The sequence below is a fragment of the Pogoniulus pusillus genome, chromosome 26, assembly GCF_015220805.1.
Source record: "Pogoniulus pusillus isolate bPogPus1 chromosome 26, bPogPus1.pri, whole genome shotgun sequence".
Lineage (NCBI taxonomy): Eukaryota > Metazoa > Chordata > Aves > Piciformes > Lybiidae > Pogoniulus > Pogoniulus pusillus.
The window spans coordinates 11,658,741-11,675,915 of record NC_087289.1 but is presented as its reverse complement, the minus strand read 5'-3'; the positions used below and the strand labels follow the sequence as shown (position 1 = coordinate 11,675,915).

The 17,175-nt window shown below is 41.4% G+C and overlaps 1 protein-coding gene across 2 annotated transcripts in view; it reads left to right on the top strand.

Annotated features, from left to right (window-relative positions):
- The window catches only part of PRKCI (protein kinase C iota), a 29,797-nt gene extending 19,760 nt beyond the window's left edge, over nt 1–10,037 (top strand). For both annotated transcript variants that reach the window (XM_064164914.1, XM_064164915.1), the window contains 9 exons: nt 102–199; nt 1,186–1,272; nt 1,846–1,981; nt 3,062–3,149; nt 4,221–4,346; nt 4,437–4,516; nt 5,463–5,552; nt 6,343–6,458; nt 7,529–10,037. In XM_064164914.1, the coding sequence (XP_064020984.1) occupies nt 102–199; nt 1,186–1,272; nt 1,846–1,981; nt 3,062–3,149; nt 4,221–4,346; nt 4,437–4,516; nt 5,463–5,552; nt 6,343–6,458; nt 7,529–7,616 (909 nt within the window). In that variant the 3' untranslated portion in view covers nt 7,617–10,037. The remainder of the gene's footprint in view (nt 1–101; nt 200–1,185; nt 1,273–1,845; nt 1,982–3,061; nt 3,150–4,220; nt 4,347–4,436; nt 4,517–5,462; nt 5,553–6,342; nt 6,459–7,528) is intronic.
- The last annotated feature ends 7,138 nt before the right edge of the window (nt 10,038–17,175 follow it).

The following is a 17,175-nucleotide window of genomic DNA, read 5'->3' as shown; positions in this document are numbered from 1 at the left end:
AGAATGAAAGTAGCAAAACACTTGAATATCTTTCTGCTACTTGTCATGAGTACTTGAGCTAAGACGTGCACCAACCCTTGTCTATCACTTTCCTTAAACAGGATATTGATTGGGTGCAGACTGAGAAACATGTCTTTGAACAGGCTTCAAATCATCCCTTTCTTGTTGGACTACACTCTTGCTTCCAAACAGAAAGCAGGTAAAGGTCATGAGATAATGAGAAGAAGGCCTATTTAAAGCATTGAGTGTTCCATAGGTGGCAGCAGACAATGTTCTGTAAATCATTGTAGCGTTTTATGAACAAAGGGCCAGATTCATCATCTCGGCTTTTTATATTGGGAAGATGATAAAGAATATAAAGTACTGGTAGGTTAAATGGGAAAGATTCTAGACAGGAAGAGAAGTACAGGTGATAGAAAAAAGGCTGAAGGATATAAGGTTGAAGACAGAATGGGAGGGGGAAAGGTTTTAGGGAGAGAAAAATCAGAAATATTAAAAAATGAGGTAAAATTCACCTCAAACTTGCATTGACTCCCTGAAGATAAGTCTCTGAGCAAGGCTTAGAAAAATGTACCTGAATTTAGAAAAGGAAAACAGAGTAACAGAGATCAAAATGATTCTTTTCCCATATATGTAGGACAAGAGATTTTACAATAGTTAGTTATTAATCTACTCCAAAATAGTTGTTTGCAGTATATATAAGACATAGTTGTTGTAGATTTAAACAGCATCCTTGCTGTTTGAAAAGGTGAAAAAAACTAGTAGAAGAAAGTGAGAAGAGTAGTTGCAATATAGTAATAGACCTAACCACAAACAAAGGAGATTAAAGGGACCAAGAAAGGAAAAGATTTTTCCAGCTGTTGGGTGGTAGGGTTTTTTTGTTTTCATGTTTAGGCATAGAAACTGATGTGAATCTTTTTCTGTATTCACATACTTGCAGTAACTGTAATGGATCAGGAATATGGGAAGGGTTAGTAACTTTCCTTTAGCAGTAAAAGAATCATCTAGAGAAACCTTTTTGTATAGTTGATTTCTAACTGGGAATGTATTCAAAGGGAGGGAAAATAGTGAAATGAAAGAGATGGGACGAGTTGAATTGACACCATTGAGTAACAGACCTGGAACATCTCAAACCTCTTTGAGCCTTGTTTGCAGTTATGTTTAACAAACTCCTGTGTGTTTCAGGTTATTCTTTGTTATAGAGTATGTAAATGGAGGAGATCTAATGTTTCATATGCAGAGACAGAGAAAGCTGCCAGAGGAGCATGCCAGGTATGTCTAATTCCATATTGCTTGCATCAGACCAGTTGGTTTTCTGACACAGTGCAGAATTGCAGAGATTATGATGATGAGCTAGCAAATCCTCACCAGATGTTAAGGATTTCAGAAATATGAAACTGCCTCCTCACTTTAATTCTGCAAGCTATCACTTCTTTTTCAAGGAGGGGCTGTAATAGGTATTGTTTGTATTAGCATTACCCTGGATGACTCCAGTCCAAGTCAGATTTTTTTTTCACTAGAAAAACACTGTTGTGTTATTTTTTTTAACTGTCTAATGATATCAATGTGTTTTTCATACAACAGCCACTACCAGCTGTCCAGGCAAATGCTGAGTTCTTGCTGCATATGCTTCATCTCAGATGGTGAGATGCAAGGGATGATTTCAGCAGACATTAATATTCACTTTTTTTTTTAGAAACGTTCATGTGATTATCCACAGCTTATCCACTTCTCTGATGAGAAGTCATAGAATACATGGGATTGTAATTTAAAAGTCATCTTACTACCAAGACACTGTGGTTTAGTTTTGATTACTTGAGTAATTAATATCTCTTTCTACATTAGGTTTTATTCTGCTGAAATCAGTCTAGCACTGAACTATTTACATGAACGAGGGATAATCTACAGAGATTTAAAACTGGATAACGTGCTGCTAGATTCTGAAGGGCATATTAAACTTACAGATTATGGCATGTGCAAGGTAAGCTCTAGTTCTTTGCTAAGCAGTAAATTCAACAATTAAGAAACTGTCATAAATGAGAAGATGAAAAATGTGGAATGTCAAGGTATTAATTTGTGCACAGTGTAGACAGGCTGGATGTCTATTTCACTTAGTGCCATGGTTTAGCTGATTGGACAGGGCTGGGTGATAGGTTGGACTGGATGAGCTTGGAAGTCTCTTCCAACCTGATTGATCCTGTGATATACTAAGGCTGAAAATAAAAAGAAATGCCAAAGTGCTCAGACTATCTAAATATATAGTTTGTTTTTATGAAGCTGCTGTATTAGCTTGACTGGGAGGGGCAGGCTGAGATAGCTAAGACAGCTTGACTTCAAAAAGAGCAAGAGGTTGATATACATCAGTCACACTTGCTCCCACGTGGATTCTGTAGCGCTTCCCATTTTCTCCAGAAAATCTTTGTCATGACAAAGACAATGAAACATAAGTTTGACTTTGCCATGAAATTGCCACTATGCTGATCTCTTAGAACTGTCTTTAATGCTGCAATTTTGACAAAGCAATGGAAAAACATAAAATTATACAGATCAGATGGGGCCTCAGGAGGTCTAATCCACCCTCCTGCTCAAAGCAGAGTAAGCTATAATGTCAGACTGTGTTACTAAGGGCTTTTTACAGTTTGGTCTGAGGACTTGCATGAATGAAGACTCCCATGGGTAACCTCCTCCCATTGTGCATCCTGTGCTCTTGCCCATAAAGCTTTATCTGTGCATTGCAACACCCTCCTCGTGTAGGCTTGAGCTTCAGTTATTCCATTTTCCTGTCATTTGAGATGTGGTGGAGCTTACTAGCTAGAATTTTAAAAGTTGACAGCAGTAGGTATGTGCCATCATCTTGAGACTTTAGATGGGACCTACTTCTGGTTGTTCTGAAGCAACTATCAGTTTGTATTCATTTACATGCAGATTTAACTATAGCTTTACTAAAACTAAAGAAAGATTTTCAGAACACTGCAGTCAATTAAAAGTAAAGTCCTTAACAGAGCAGCGGTGTGGGATCTTTGGCTAACTGAAGTATTTTTGATCCCATCTTTTCTCAAAGGAGGGTCTGAGGCCTGGAGACACAACCAGCACGTTCTGTGGAACTCCAAACTATATTGCACCTGAAATTCTCCGGGGAGAGGATTATGGTAAATCAGTTCAGTCATTGCTACCATGTAACTTTCACCTCGGTTCTCTTGCTACTTACTTTCTACAGCTAAGAAACTCAAGTATAAATCCCCTTAGACATGTGGTCAGCCTAAATCAGGATTCTGTCAGAAAAAAGTCCTTCAAAGGAGGAGCAGAAAACACCACGCCAAGCAAAGGGGATACTTTGCCTTCTGTAGTAGTAGTAATAATAACTCATTTAGATTCTATTAAGGATATAGTTGCAGTCTCGATTTGTGTGCAGTTTTGGAGCTTTATATTTGGGAGCAGTGACAGTATTAGATATAAATGCCACTGCAAAGGGCCTAAATAGTAGATGTCCCTTTCACAAATCTCAATTTTAAAAATTAAATAATCTATGAAATTGCTTAGGATATTGCTGAAGCAAGAGATGTAACAGGGTAAAGAAAGCTTGCTGTGTATGTTTCCTGTTCCTTATCCATTCTTCTTAATCTTCTAGCATTGCGTCAAGCAGATCTTTGATTTTTCTTCCCATAAGATTTTTAATAAGTTCTACAATTAGTTCCTATTGGGATAAAAAGTGTATTTTTATATATACTAATTCTACCATCTTACTTTAATTAAATGTCTCTTTTGACCAAGCTTTCTGGGCTAGCCAGACCGTATCAGTTCCAGCCTAGCTGCAGGAATCTTTTTTTTCTTTAGTAATGATAGCAGAACAGATATGCTTACCTCCATAAATGACTGTCTTGCTAATATTACAAATTACAGACTTCCTCTCTGTCCTTATCTCCTGCTGTGGATAATGCACTGTTAGTAATGACTAGGCTTAAATATTATCTAGAACTTTGTTAAGGTCCAACCTTCAGACTTCTTGTATTTCCTTCTCTTTGCCTAGTTGTGCCCATAATGGACCAATTCATGTTGAGAACCGTTGTTGTCTCTCCCGTGTTCATACAGTCAGAAGGACTGACAGTATTCACTTCAATGAACTGTGTTGTTTTTTCTTGAGGCATGTGTTTTTACTTCTTAAAGTGCTATTATTTCTACTCAAAAATATTTCCAGTGGTGTTTTCTCCTTTGAATTCTAGGTTTCAGTGTGGACTGGTGGGCACTCGGTGTCCTTATGTTTGAAATGATGGCAGGTCGGTCACCCTTCGATATTGTTGGGAGTTCTGACAATCCTGATCAGAACACCGAAGATTATCTTTTCCAAGGTGAGCTCCACAAATGTTCCTTGTGTTTCTGTTTGCCTTTAATTCACATTTAAAGATGGAAAGGCTGATGTGAACCTTGTTTTCCTGCAGTAATTTTGGAAAAACAGATCCGAATTCCCCGGTCCCTTTCTGTTAAAGCTGCAGGTGTGCTGAAGAGTTTCCTTAATAAGGTAAGAGCTAGAGGGTACTATTTCAGATTTGTCAAGAGTAGCTGGTTTTAACAAAACCTGTTGACTAATTGATGGTTAGCAGACATACTTTAACTGCCATATACCGAAACAGGATAGAAGAGGTTTGAGCCCAAAGTAGTTTCAGTGAGACTGAGTGGGAGCTATTCTAGATATTTGCCTCCAGACTCTGAGCTCGGAATCATGAGTAAATTTCAGCTTGAAAGGCATAAAAAACCTCAGTGATTAGAAAAAAATACCAGATTTGCTTTGTTTCTTAAAGAGAAGCTTAATAAATCATTCTGACAACTGATGACAGGGAAATGCAGAGGCAGCATACACTGACTGTTTGCTGGTGGCTAACCAGCCTGAGAGGCAGAAGGTTCCTGTGTGGAGTAATCCAAGCACATGCTGGCCTTTGAGTGTTAGACTGAGTGGGGGGGAAAAGGTACAGGAGAAAGCAGATTGGGTTATTCTAAGAAAGGAATACAGTTAAAGAATACTGTTTCTGTTGCAGCTCCTTGGTAGTGTGTGCATACATCTATGTGGAAATAGAATTCATTATCTTGTTTATCAGAAACCTGCAGTTGCTACCCAGAAGTGATTGCCTGGCAGTCAGTCTGTGCAGGGATGCAAAGAGTCAAATTCATTTGTAACCTAACCAAATTTGCTCTGCAATGCATAGAACATTTAAACAGGCCTCAATAAAAAGAAGGAAGATGGTATGGTTGATTTGGATAAAAGCCCAGTAAAGGATTCCACATATCCATGACTCTGTCAGATAATGAATTGAATCTGTTTCAAAAAAAAAGAAAAAAGTCATGCCAAAATAGTTCTTTGGTGTCTCTTGTAATTCTGGTGTTGGTTTTCTCATGGGATTTGTGACATATGTAGTTCATTCACACGTAGGCCATGGCACCCATTTAAAAATACTTTCTTCCTTGAGCAGGATCCAAAGGAGCGCTTAGGCTGCCATCCGCAAACAGGCTTTGCAGACATCCAGGGACATCCCTTCTTTCGCAACGTCGACTGGGATCTGGTATGTGAGTGCCTACTGGCTGAGCTTGTTGTCTTTGTATGCAGGGAGGGCTTGACAGCTTGATTTGAGCATGAGAGGTGATGTAAAGACATCAACATCTTTAAGCTCTTAATTTAGGATGTACCATAATGACAATACATAATTGTGGAACCCTTTGTACAGCAGATGAATAGAATGGTCGTAGAAGGTATACAAAAGAAACTTAATAATGACTTTAGAATAGAATCACAGAATCAACCAGGTTGGAAGATACCTCCAAAATCATCCAGTCCAACCTAGCACCCACCCCTATCCAGTCAACTAGACCATGGCACCAAGTGCCTCATCCAGTCTTTTCTTGAACACCTCCAGGGATGGTGACTCCACCACCTCCCTGGGCAGCCCATTCCAATGGCAAATAACTCTCTTTGTGAAGAACTTCCTCCTAAAATCCAGCCTATACTTCCCCCGGCACAACTTGAGACTGTGTCCCCTTCTTCTGTTGCTGGTTGCCTGGGAGAAGAGACCAACCCCCACCTGGCTACAGCCTCCCTTCAGGTAGTTGTAGACAGCAATAAGGCCTGCCCTGAGCCTCCTCTTCTCCAGGTTGCACACCCGCAGCTCCCTCAGCCTCTCCTCATAGGGTTTGTTTTCCAGGCCCTTCACCAGCCTTGTTGCCCTTCTCTGGACACGTTCCAGCACCTCGACATCTCCTAAATTGAGTGGCCCAGAACTGACTTTCATCCTTGATTAAAAATAATTCAGTAGGGCATAACTAATTCTTGGTGTCACTAAGTGCATTTATTCTTAGATGGAGCAGAAGCAAGTGGTGCCTCCATTTAAACCAAATATATCTGGAGAATTTGGTCTGGATAACTTTGATTCCCAATTCACCAATGAACCTGTGCAGCTCACTCCAGATGATGAGTAAGTAACATCAAATTTAGGAAGCTCCATTAAGTTAGTGAAGGAGGTAAAACTTCATTCAGTAGCTGCAGTTGTAATACATAGAGTATACATAAAGCAGTAAATAATCTTTTTTTGTGTTTGTTTGGAGAAATTCTGTTAAATGCCCTCATGGCAGACTTAGTATGGCTGCATTAAATATTATAGTCCAGCCTGATGTAAAAATCAGCTAACAGTGGGGAAAGTTGCTTTAAAGAGCCTTACTTAGTTCAGGGAACTAAGGTGCCATTTTCCACAAGTTTTAGTGGTATCACCTGTAAGAAATGTGAAGTAAAAAACCTGTTTTGTCAAGTGGTTTATTTTTGCATTACTTTAACCCATGATATATCTAGACTTCAGATTGCCTTCATCTTGGGTATTCTGAGCAAGAGAAAATGCTTCATTTGGCTTGTTGGGTATTCTAAATTGTTAGTAGTTGACTGAGATTATCCTGAACTAAAATAGATGCTGATGTGTTATGGTTTTGTGGTTCCTTCTTCCTGACGGACCCTGATTTGGGATGAGAGAGGGAAGGGCCTTTCTAGTTTGACTCAGCCACTGCTGTTTGCATTTTAGTAATTTTTCTAGGATTTTATGTAAAGTTTATGTAGTAAACTCTAACAGTGAATATTAGATCTGAGATCTGGTAACTTTTGTTCCTCTATAAATACATAAAATCCAAATAAAGTTTGGAAAAGTTGCTGATGCAGGTGCAGTTTTTTTTCACATTCTGATGTTCTCAGGTTTTGTTTTTTTTTTTACAAACTGATTGCTTTGGAAAAGTTTTAAAACTGTAAACCTTGCAGATTGCTTTGTGGGGAGAATATGTGCATGGGAGCAGCACAGCCACTACTCCCAAGTGGTTTTGTGGTAGCCGTTTCAGTGGCTAGGAAAAAAAATGGTAATTGTAACGTTAGAAAGGGACAAAAGACAGAAGAATGATGTCAATTGCAGTCTGATGTCCAGGGGTAAATTTTAAGACAAGCTCTCAGCTGACAGTGTTACCTTTTTAATTGTGCTGAACTAATGCCCTTTTTTTCCAATCTTCATAGTGATATCGTGAAGAAGATTGACCAGTCTGAATTTGAAGGCTTTGAATATATAAATCCTCTTTTGATGTCAGCTGAGGAATGTGTCTGAATTCTCCGTATCTGAACTGTGCCAACTGTTGCTCTGTTTGTTTCTGCATGGATAAACATCTCTTCATTTGGATGCACTTGTAATGGAACATCTTACCCTTGCCACCCAGTGTGAATTACTCACTGATTTTCTTTTTGTATTGTCATCCAGGACAGTTGTCATGCTTCAGCCTTCGTCTGCAGGATGTAAAATGTTAAAACTTTCCAACAGTTTTGCCAAACTTGAATTTTTATATAGAAGTTGGTCTCTGGGGCCTCTGACTGAACAACAGGGCCTGGCTGTGTAACTGCCAATACAGTGTTCTGATAAAGGAGTTTTTTTCTTTCTTGCTTTAAGAATGCACACTACGTTAGGAGGGGTAATAAAATACTGTCCATTTTCCCAGCAAGATTACTTCTGTAGTTCTAAATCTCTTCTCTAAACAACTAATTTCCCTAGACTTGATGTTACCACCCTTCAGACTGAAATGACAGCAAAGAGAGCAGATTATTGAAGTGAATGGCTGCTTTCAAAGGGTGTATTGATCCTATCCAAAAGGAGATGATCAGCTCAACATTGGAAACAATAGACTTTGGTCCAAATTTCTGCACTAGGAACTGAACACTCATACAAAGAGTGCCTTTCCAAGCCTGTCCCTGCATTGAGGGTTGTTCATGGGATAAAGTATCAATTTAAATAAATGGAATTCAATTAATACTTAGATTATGTAATTTAGCAGTAATGGGCAGCTGATATTGAGGGATGTAGAGCCTCTCACACCTATTTATTGCTTTTACACTTGCTGTCTTAACTGTGTCAGAACTGCACATGTTACAGCCATGGCCTCAGCAAGGGCATTTGTCTCCTTTTTGTTGTTGTTTTTTAACCTTACTGCCATACTGTTGGAAATGCCAGTGGAAAAAGCACACCTAGCTAAAAATAGGTGCTGTCCACAATGACTCCCTTAACTTCTCCACTTACAGGTGGTGATTGGTAGTCACCATCAAACCTTAAATATTGGTAGTAGACTCCATGTTAATAGTAAACCAGTTGGAATTAATGGAAGCAACTATTCAAGTAGGATTTTACAGACATAATTATTCTGACATTTCATGTTAGTGAACAGTGTAATATACAGCACAGACGATTCTTGGTTTAATGTTTAAGGCATAGTTTGGAATGTGTTAGGCAGGAGAAATGCCAAATGTACCCTTTGTTTTTTGTTTTTGTTTTTCATATTATTATTGGGAAAAGGGATTAAGAGACACTGAAGACAAGATTGATAAGGAAGAGCTGTAAGGCAAGCTAAGCATTACTGAAAGCAGATCTAAGCATCTGTAAGCACAAGTTAGCAAACCTTATTGAAGCTTTCAAGAAGACTTCTACTTCATCAGTGTCTCTCCTTGAAAAACCTTGTATGGCAACACTAAACTCCTAGCACAAATCTCCCAGTGTATGGTTTCTCACTTTTATGTTAGCTTCAAGGAGAGAGACTACTCAAACACACAGTGGTGCCATGATGTGGTGTTTCATTCCTGTTTTTCTTTGCTGCATGAATAGGAAGCTCTGGAGTACTGGGCTGACTTTTCAGAACTGGGAATGGACTGGGGGGGCCTTGGTTTCATGGAAGCACTGAACCTCCATGCAGTTAAAAATCAGGTTCCCTTAAACTCCAGCTGTGTATTTTCAAATGTGAAATACCAGAGTATCTAAAGAGTAGCTCATAACTGCAGCATGCTTAGTTCACGGCAAGTCAACTGCTTCCATGCAGTTTCAAAATTGTAATTGTTCAGCCTCTGATTTCTACACCCACATGACTCAGTTTAGATGTCAGGACTAACTTCTTAGTTTATTTAAAGCAAACAAGAAAAGCCTTGTCTCTACAGTGGCTTAATTTCCTATGGATTATTAAGTAAAATGGCTTTATGTAAGGAAGGGCATTTCTGTGGTTCATCACAGGAGAGGAACAGAGTAAAATGCTGTCTTCTTCCTTAAAGCTTTTTTTTTAAGTCGAAAGATACTTTTTCTATTTACATATCATTCTTTACATACTAAGAATGTTGCTATGGGACAAATATCTGAATCCATTTTTTAACATTGAATTTTCTCCAAAGTGCCATGACATTAACAGCTTTGTTTTGTTTTTCATTGTTAAGCATATAGCAACTGTCATTATAAATATTCAGAAGGGACATTGGGTGTAACCAGTCCAGTGCAGTAGGCTTTGTCTTTCAGAGAAAGTGTTTGCATCAGAAGTGTGATGTATTTATGTGGAGTAACCTCCTTTTTTGTACACGAGTTGGATTCTTATGGGTGCTCTGCTAGTTAATATTGACACTACTGTTTTCCTGTTTCATATGGAATATGGTTTTGAGCGTTGTTGTGTAATCATTTCCTTTATTTGTGCACACTTTTTACTTTAAATAAAACATTTCTATTAGGCCTCTGTGTGTTTGCCTCTAAACCACACACTGTGAAATGCTGGGCTTTGCTTGGCATTGTTGCCTGACCCTTAAATAGCCAAGTCTTACAGGAGCATTGTTCTAATATTATAACCTCCTCTAGAAGATAGCGCTGGGATGGAGAATGGTACCCTAAGAAACACGTCTCTTAGGCTCTGTTCCCCATTTGTGTCCTAAAATAGAGGTCCCTCCAGTGTGCTTCACTGGCCTTGTATTCGTCATGCTCTATGGAGAAAAAGCATTCTTGTAGGTTCTGTCTTTGTTTTGTCAGCGGTGCTGGAACCAAAATTCAGTAGTGAGGCTTCAGTCAGCTGTGCAGACACAGAGTAAAATATAAAATGCTATTCCAGCTTGCTTGACCAAGGACCTCTTTCAGCTGCAACTTCTAAGACAACTGCCAAAGCTGGGGATGTGTTGTTCAGAGCAACACACTCAGCTGCTGTGCTTACTTCTGCATGATTTCTTTCTTTGTTTCTTCTCCTCCTCCCCTGCATTCTCTTAGATTTCTGCCACGGACAGCAAGAGCTCTTACCTCGTACTCTGCTGCAGACACAGTGTTTTAATATCTTTGTATTTCAGTATCTGTTTTAAAACAGATTTCTTCTTGGATCTGGCTTGTTATTAAAAGTGTGTATCACAATCCTAGGCGAATGCTGCAGATGGCTGCATATCTTAAATGCCTAACCTCCCCCCCACGCATGCTTCTTGTTTCTCTTCAGTTTGGTGGCCAACTGCTCTCGCCTCAGTCTGAGCAATTGTTTGTATTAAGACACTCTATAAAGAAATTAATAGTTTGTATTTTATATATATATATATCTCCATACTTGCTACCTTAACTGTGAAACATGCATCCTGGCTTCATCATGGACAGCAGTTTAAGAAAGGAAGGTGTCTGAAACTGCGTACAGATTATGCTTCTCTGGGAGGAGGAGGGTGGGGTTGAAGCCCTCTCCAGAAAATGGGGATTTTTATTGTGTTTTCTTCAGAAGAGTTCCCATAGAGTTTATTTTAAGGCTTTTTTCCTGCATAAGATAAAAAGATCTGCATAGTCAAAATGTGTGATCTTGGCATTTAATCAGCAGCCATTAAAGGCAGCAAAGCATCAACCTCTTGGATGTTTGGCTTGTGCAGGAGGTGGGCTTTTTTTTCTCCTTCCAGGCATAAATAGAAGCAGAAATCTGTTGTGTCCACGTTTGATTTCTAAGCTCAGAGGGCGTATCTGGGTGTACACCTCTCTGATGCTGGCTGGTGAGGCATCTAGCTGAGCGGCTGAGTTGACCATGGATTTAGCCAAGTCATGGCTCAGGTTCTTCATTTGCTGTACAACATTGTGTCTGAAGTAACTTGTCCTGTCAGATGTGGCATGTGTTAAAATCATCTCTTTGTGCTTTGCCCAGTTACAGCTCTTACAGTGTGTCCCATACCATATCTTAGCTGTATTGCTTAATCTCTCACAGCAGGTGGTTTCACAAGCATCTGAAGTATTACAGCTTAACACAAAAAATAACCACTGAAGTGATTGATTTTTTTTCTTTAAAATGCAGAGTTAATATATCCAAAGAAGAAAATGCAGTTTTTGTTCTCTCTTCAGTATTTAATTCTACCCTTTAACATCCTGTGAGACTATGCATATGAGTTTTTGAAACCTCTTTTGTTTGTAAGTGCACAACTTGAACCTTACATTCATAAGAATGGTTTAAGTTGGAAGAGGCATTTAAAGGTCACCCATTCCAACCTCCCTGCGGTGAGCAGGGCCATCTTCAACTAGAGCAGGTTCTTCAGAGTCCTAGACAATTTGACCTGGAATGGGGCCTCTGGCACCTCTATGGGCAACCCAGGCCAATGTTTCACCACTCTCCTAGTAAAAAAAAGTTCCCTTGTATCTAATCTGAATCTCCCCTTTATCATTTCAAACCATCACCTCTCCCTCTGTCACAACAGGCCCTGCTTAAAAGTCTGTCCACAGCTTTCTTACAGGCTCCTTTAAGCACTGAAAGACTGCACTAAAATCTCTATGAAGCCTTTTCTTCTCCAGGCTGCACAACCCCAACTCCCTCAGCCTGTCCTCATAAAACTGTGACAAAGGTCTTCACACACTTAGCAGTTCAATGAACAAGTTTGTATCTCTGTTAACCACCTCAACTGCAAGATCATTTTATTTTGGTTTGATATGATACTTTGCACTTCACTTTCTATGCAGTATTTTAAAGGATTTCTTGATTTTTAGTTTGTCTCACTTTCCTCATTCCCTATATGCAAGTGGAAGAGGAAATCAACTCCAGTGACTGTTGCGGGAAGGGGAAATCAACTCCAGTCACTATAGCAGATGGCCTGCAAGGAATTTAAAGGGGGATTGGGAGGAGGATGGGAGTTAGTTGTTTGGTTTTTCAAATAACTAACTTCATTATATTTTTGTAAGTCTCTGGTTCTGAGCATGGCCTGCTCAGTGGTATTGCTGAAACAAATAAAGATTGTATACTCTATCAGGAGCTACTTGGTTCCCCATGTGTATTATATATCCCTCCTCTCTCGTTTCATTTTTGCCTAAAATAGTCACTATTAATTGAAAGGCAAAAAAAAAGAAAAAAGATAACTTTTTTATAAGAGTAAAGACAAAAAATTCTCTACAAGCTGCCATGGTGTTAAAGCTAAGGTGTGGGAACCTAGCAGTGAAGGTGCTATTTGTGAACTGCATTTTAAGGCAACTTTAAATGCTAATTTTGCGAGCTTTGGAAGAGCTTCAGCACCTCTTGAAAATTCAGAGACATTTACAGTAAAGGACAGATTCTTCCTATGCTCCATGCATTTACAATAAAAGACAGACAGATTCTTCCTATGCTCCATGCATTTACAATAAAAGACAGATTCTTCCTGTGCTCCATCAGTCCAATTTACTGCATCTCACAAAAAGGTCTAACTCGGGTTTTTGTTGCACAGCATCTTTGGAACAGCTTTTCATGGTCTGCAGCAAAAGTTGTAGGCAGAGTTAACATCTTTTTTTAGACAATCTTCTACCTCCAAACTTTGTCTAACGTTGCTTGATTGCTGTAGCTCTATAGCAACACCATCATTACAGCACAATAGTTACCAGCATTTGCAACCTGAAACGGAAAATGTGCAGCAGAACTTGAAGAAAAGAAAAAAAAAGCCAACACTTTAAACAATGCCACCAAATTCCTAAGCTTCCATCAGTAGGTCTAATAAAAGATATGTCATATCTGCCTACGTATGTTGCTTTCCTCGCATCCGTACATCTGTCCAGCTCTGCTGGTACAGACCTCATGTTTTCTGCAGTAAATGTAAAGCAGGCATATGCTGTAGTGTGTTTTATTCACTGGTTTTTGAAGACACTGTTTTTATCAGACCCTAGCTCCTGGAGGGTGGAGAAGACAGGAATGTCCAGACTGTCTGGACAGTTTTATTACAGTATTAGCTCCAAGATCTGGTAGATATAGGAACCTTGTTTTATTTTGCAGTATTGCTGTTGCTTTTAAAGGAACTTTGTATTTGCTTAGTAAGTTGCGTGTTAGTGTTCTTAACAAACGTGTTTTCTTCTCCACCAAGCTTTTCGTTGTCCTAACCTCAGACGCTGTGGGGGTCGGCCTCTTCTCCCAGATAGAAACTGACAGCATGAGAAGAAATGGCCTCAAGTTGCACCAGAGGAGGTTTAGCCTGGATATTAGAAAAGAAATTCTTCACTGAAAGAGTGGTTTACTATTTGGAACAGGCTGGTGGATTCCCCATCCTGGGAGGGATTGGAGCTGTGTAGATGTGGTGCTAAGGGACACAGTTTAGCAGTACATTTTGCAGTGTTAACGGTTGGACTCAGTGATCTCAGAGGTCTTTTCCAACTAATGATTTTGTGATTCTGTGATTTTTATTGCAGAAGAACAAAAAACCTACCATTTTAACAGACAACCGAGATCATAGACAAATGCACTCCTGTGTTTCTCCCTCATTTTTCTCAGTGTCCCTGCCCTGCACCACAGCAGTTCATATTTCCCCATGAGGCTAGCTATTGTACTTGAGTGAAACTGCTTTGCCTCCTTGTTTGTTTAACTGTAAATGGAGGGAAAATACCAATATTTATAAGATCCTACTGCAGCATCATTACACGAGGCAATCCTCTTTTCTGTCCAGGGCTGGAAATGCTGCAGAAGCATTTGATGTAGCAGAGTGAGAGGATGCTTGCACAGCGCTGTGTAATTGTGTTGCTGCAGGCTAAGGAATAGCATTTATGGGAAGCACCAGGGTACTGCTCCATGATGCTGGAATTATTCAAACATGTTTATAACGCTTCCCTACCCAAGCAGAGCAGACAAGCCTAGATATTAAACTGCATACTGAGGCAGAATGACCAGTGTTTATTAACCACTGTGTGTTGCTGAATTGGATAAAGTGCTGTTGGATGCAAGGATGAAGCAAGAGCAGTTCATGGGCCAACCTTCATAACATTTCCTTAAATACACAGATCCCATTTGTGGTGAATCTCAAGTAGAGTGGTGTCAGTCCTGGTTATCCTTCAGTACATGGGAGATTGAATACCATAGGGAGCCTAATGGGTTTGTACCTGTATGTTTCAGCTGTGGTTGTGCTGCTCGGGAGGAGTTGCCCAGATGAAGCCTGTCTTTAGAAAGTAGCAGGGTAAATGTAAGTAAGGGCAAATACCCTTCTCATATGGTAGTTACTAAAGTAGCTACTCCCTGAGAAAGGCTGAGTCAATCTTTGTTGATTTACAGTGAAAAATGAGGATGGAAAGAACCCAATTAAGAGATTATTAAAGAGGGAGGGAAGGGAGATTGCATTTCTCTATACATGTGTTCCTCCTCAGTATTAAATCTTGGTTCCTGCTTTTGGGAAGCTTTTTAGCTCTGCTTTGGCCCATATGGAATGGATGGGATTTATGCCTTCCCTTCCTTCTCTGTTCACTCTAGCCTGTGAAAAGTTATGTGGGTTTTTTTTTCTATAGGCATTGTGATGAAATGTCTGTTTCAAGCAGCTGCAAGAAAGAGCAGACTTAATTTCAAGTAATTTGGACGTTTACATCCCTCAACCAAATTAATGCTTCTTTTTGGTACCACACCAAGGGTGCCCACCCGAGGGTGCTGCAATATGGCAACAGTAAAACAATGATCCTTGTTACAGCACCTTCCGCTGAACATAAAAATTGAGGTTGTGCTCTATTTCAGTTTTATTTTCCTTCATCTGTTCCTGAATTCTTTAATAATGGAAAAGCCAATTGGTTTTCTTTAGGTTAAAAAAAACCCAACAAACCAAACAACAAACACAACCATTATTGTCTTTGCCATCAGAGTTATCATTAAAAGCCCAGGCACTGCTATTAATACAGTTATTCCAAACTCTAAACTACTACTTAAACTGTCAGCAATTTATTATTTTTGCAATAAAAAGCACCACAGGTCCCAAAGATTGCACTTGCTGCTGTGCAAACACGGAGTAGGGTAGCTCCTACCTACAAGTTTTGCAAAACCTCCATACAAAAACGAGGAGGAAATGTTGTCGACGTCGTTAGTAGACATCGCCACTGATGCGCTGGTTTAAAAGCGAGTTGGAAGGTGACTGATGTCGCAGCTTTGCGGTGATTCTCAAGGGCCTCTCCATCATTAAACCCTGGAAGAAGTCCGAGGGTGTTGGAGGTGTGGTGAAGGATTAAAGCGCATCGAGCTCCTCCGTCGATCAGCTGCTCAGCGGTGGGGCGGTTTTGTTCGCTCCGCGTTAATCCCGCTGCTGCGGTGTTAGGGGATGACACAGGAGGCAGCACGCTCGCTGTGGCCAGGGCTGGCCCGTGCTAAACCGTGCCGGCTGGTTGTACAACTGCCCCATTTTCATGCGCTGTGCTTTTAGGTTCGAGTTACATAAAAACACGTAGCTGTACGGGACGACAGGCAGCGGCAAACTGGATTGTGCCTTAATCTCGGCTGTTGCAAAGAAAGTGTAATCCGGGAAAAAAAAGAAAGCTTTGAGGTCTTTGAAAGCAGAGGAAACTTTTAATACATAGTACAAGGTCTGGTCTAAGCAGCCCTTGAAGAGCATCTTCTGCTTCCAGCAGCAAGGAGGAAGCAGGAGAAGCCCTTCATGTGAAGGACTCTCCACAGAGCTGATGGCACTGCTTCCCAGACAGGCTCTGTGACCATCCTTGACATCTTTTCCTGCGCTTCGGTATCTCCTCTGTACTGCTGCCACACAGTATGCCAGCCACTGTAAGGAGAGATGTTTGAAACCTTCCTTTGGGGACGGGCACCGTCATGCTCATTCACCTCCCAGTATCTATCTCCGTGACCCCCAGCAGCGGGGGTGTCAGAGCAGGGCGCACCTAGCATAGGGAACGTCACTGGATCATGCTCAGTGCTTGCAGGGCACCGTCAGTACCGGAGTGTCATTTTGAGGGACCCTCACTGCCTGGCCCGTGCTAAGGGGCAGTCAGTGAGGGTCATTGAGGACCCTCGCACAAGGACAGTCACTGAGTGCGCTGAGGGACCCTCACTGAGGTGGACTCCAAATGAGGGAATGTTATTGAAGGATCCTCGCTGAGAGACAGTCACTGTCTCTGACGGACAGTCACTGAGGGCCTCTCGTTGCTGGCCGCCGCGCCTCAGGGCAGCGGTTCGCCTGACAGCTCCCAGCCAGCGCAGGGGCCTGCTCCCTCTTCTCCTCTGCTCTCCCGCCTTGGCTGTCTCTAGCGCTCCCGCTCAGCTCCTTCTCCCTTTCCGCCACGGCTGCTCTCACCTCTTACCCCCCGCCCCAGCCCGCCTCCGAGCCGTCGGCGCCTAACCACCTCAGGCACCGGTGCCACCCGGGCACTCCCCGCCGCTTCTCCCGGTGCCACACGTCCTTAACGGCGGGGACAGCGGCAGGGTGGCCTCGGTGGCCACCGGGGAGGCGGCGGGAGGGCGAGCAGCAAGAACACTTTCTTCTTTCAATTTTAACACGGGTTTTCATCCTCCCTCCCCTTTTCCTGTGTGTGCAGGGGAGCTGGGCTGGGGGAGGGTTTCCCGGCGCTGAGGCGGCGGCGGGTGGGGGAGGGGCGGCCGCTCGCCGCTGCTGCCCCAGACAGTGGGGCGGGGCTGCGGCGGCGGCGCGCGCCGCCGGCGGGTTCG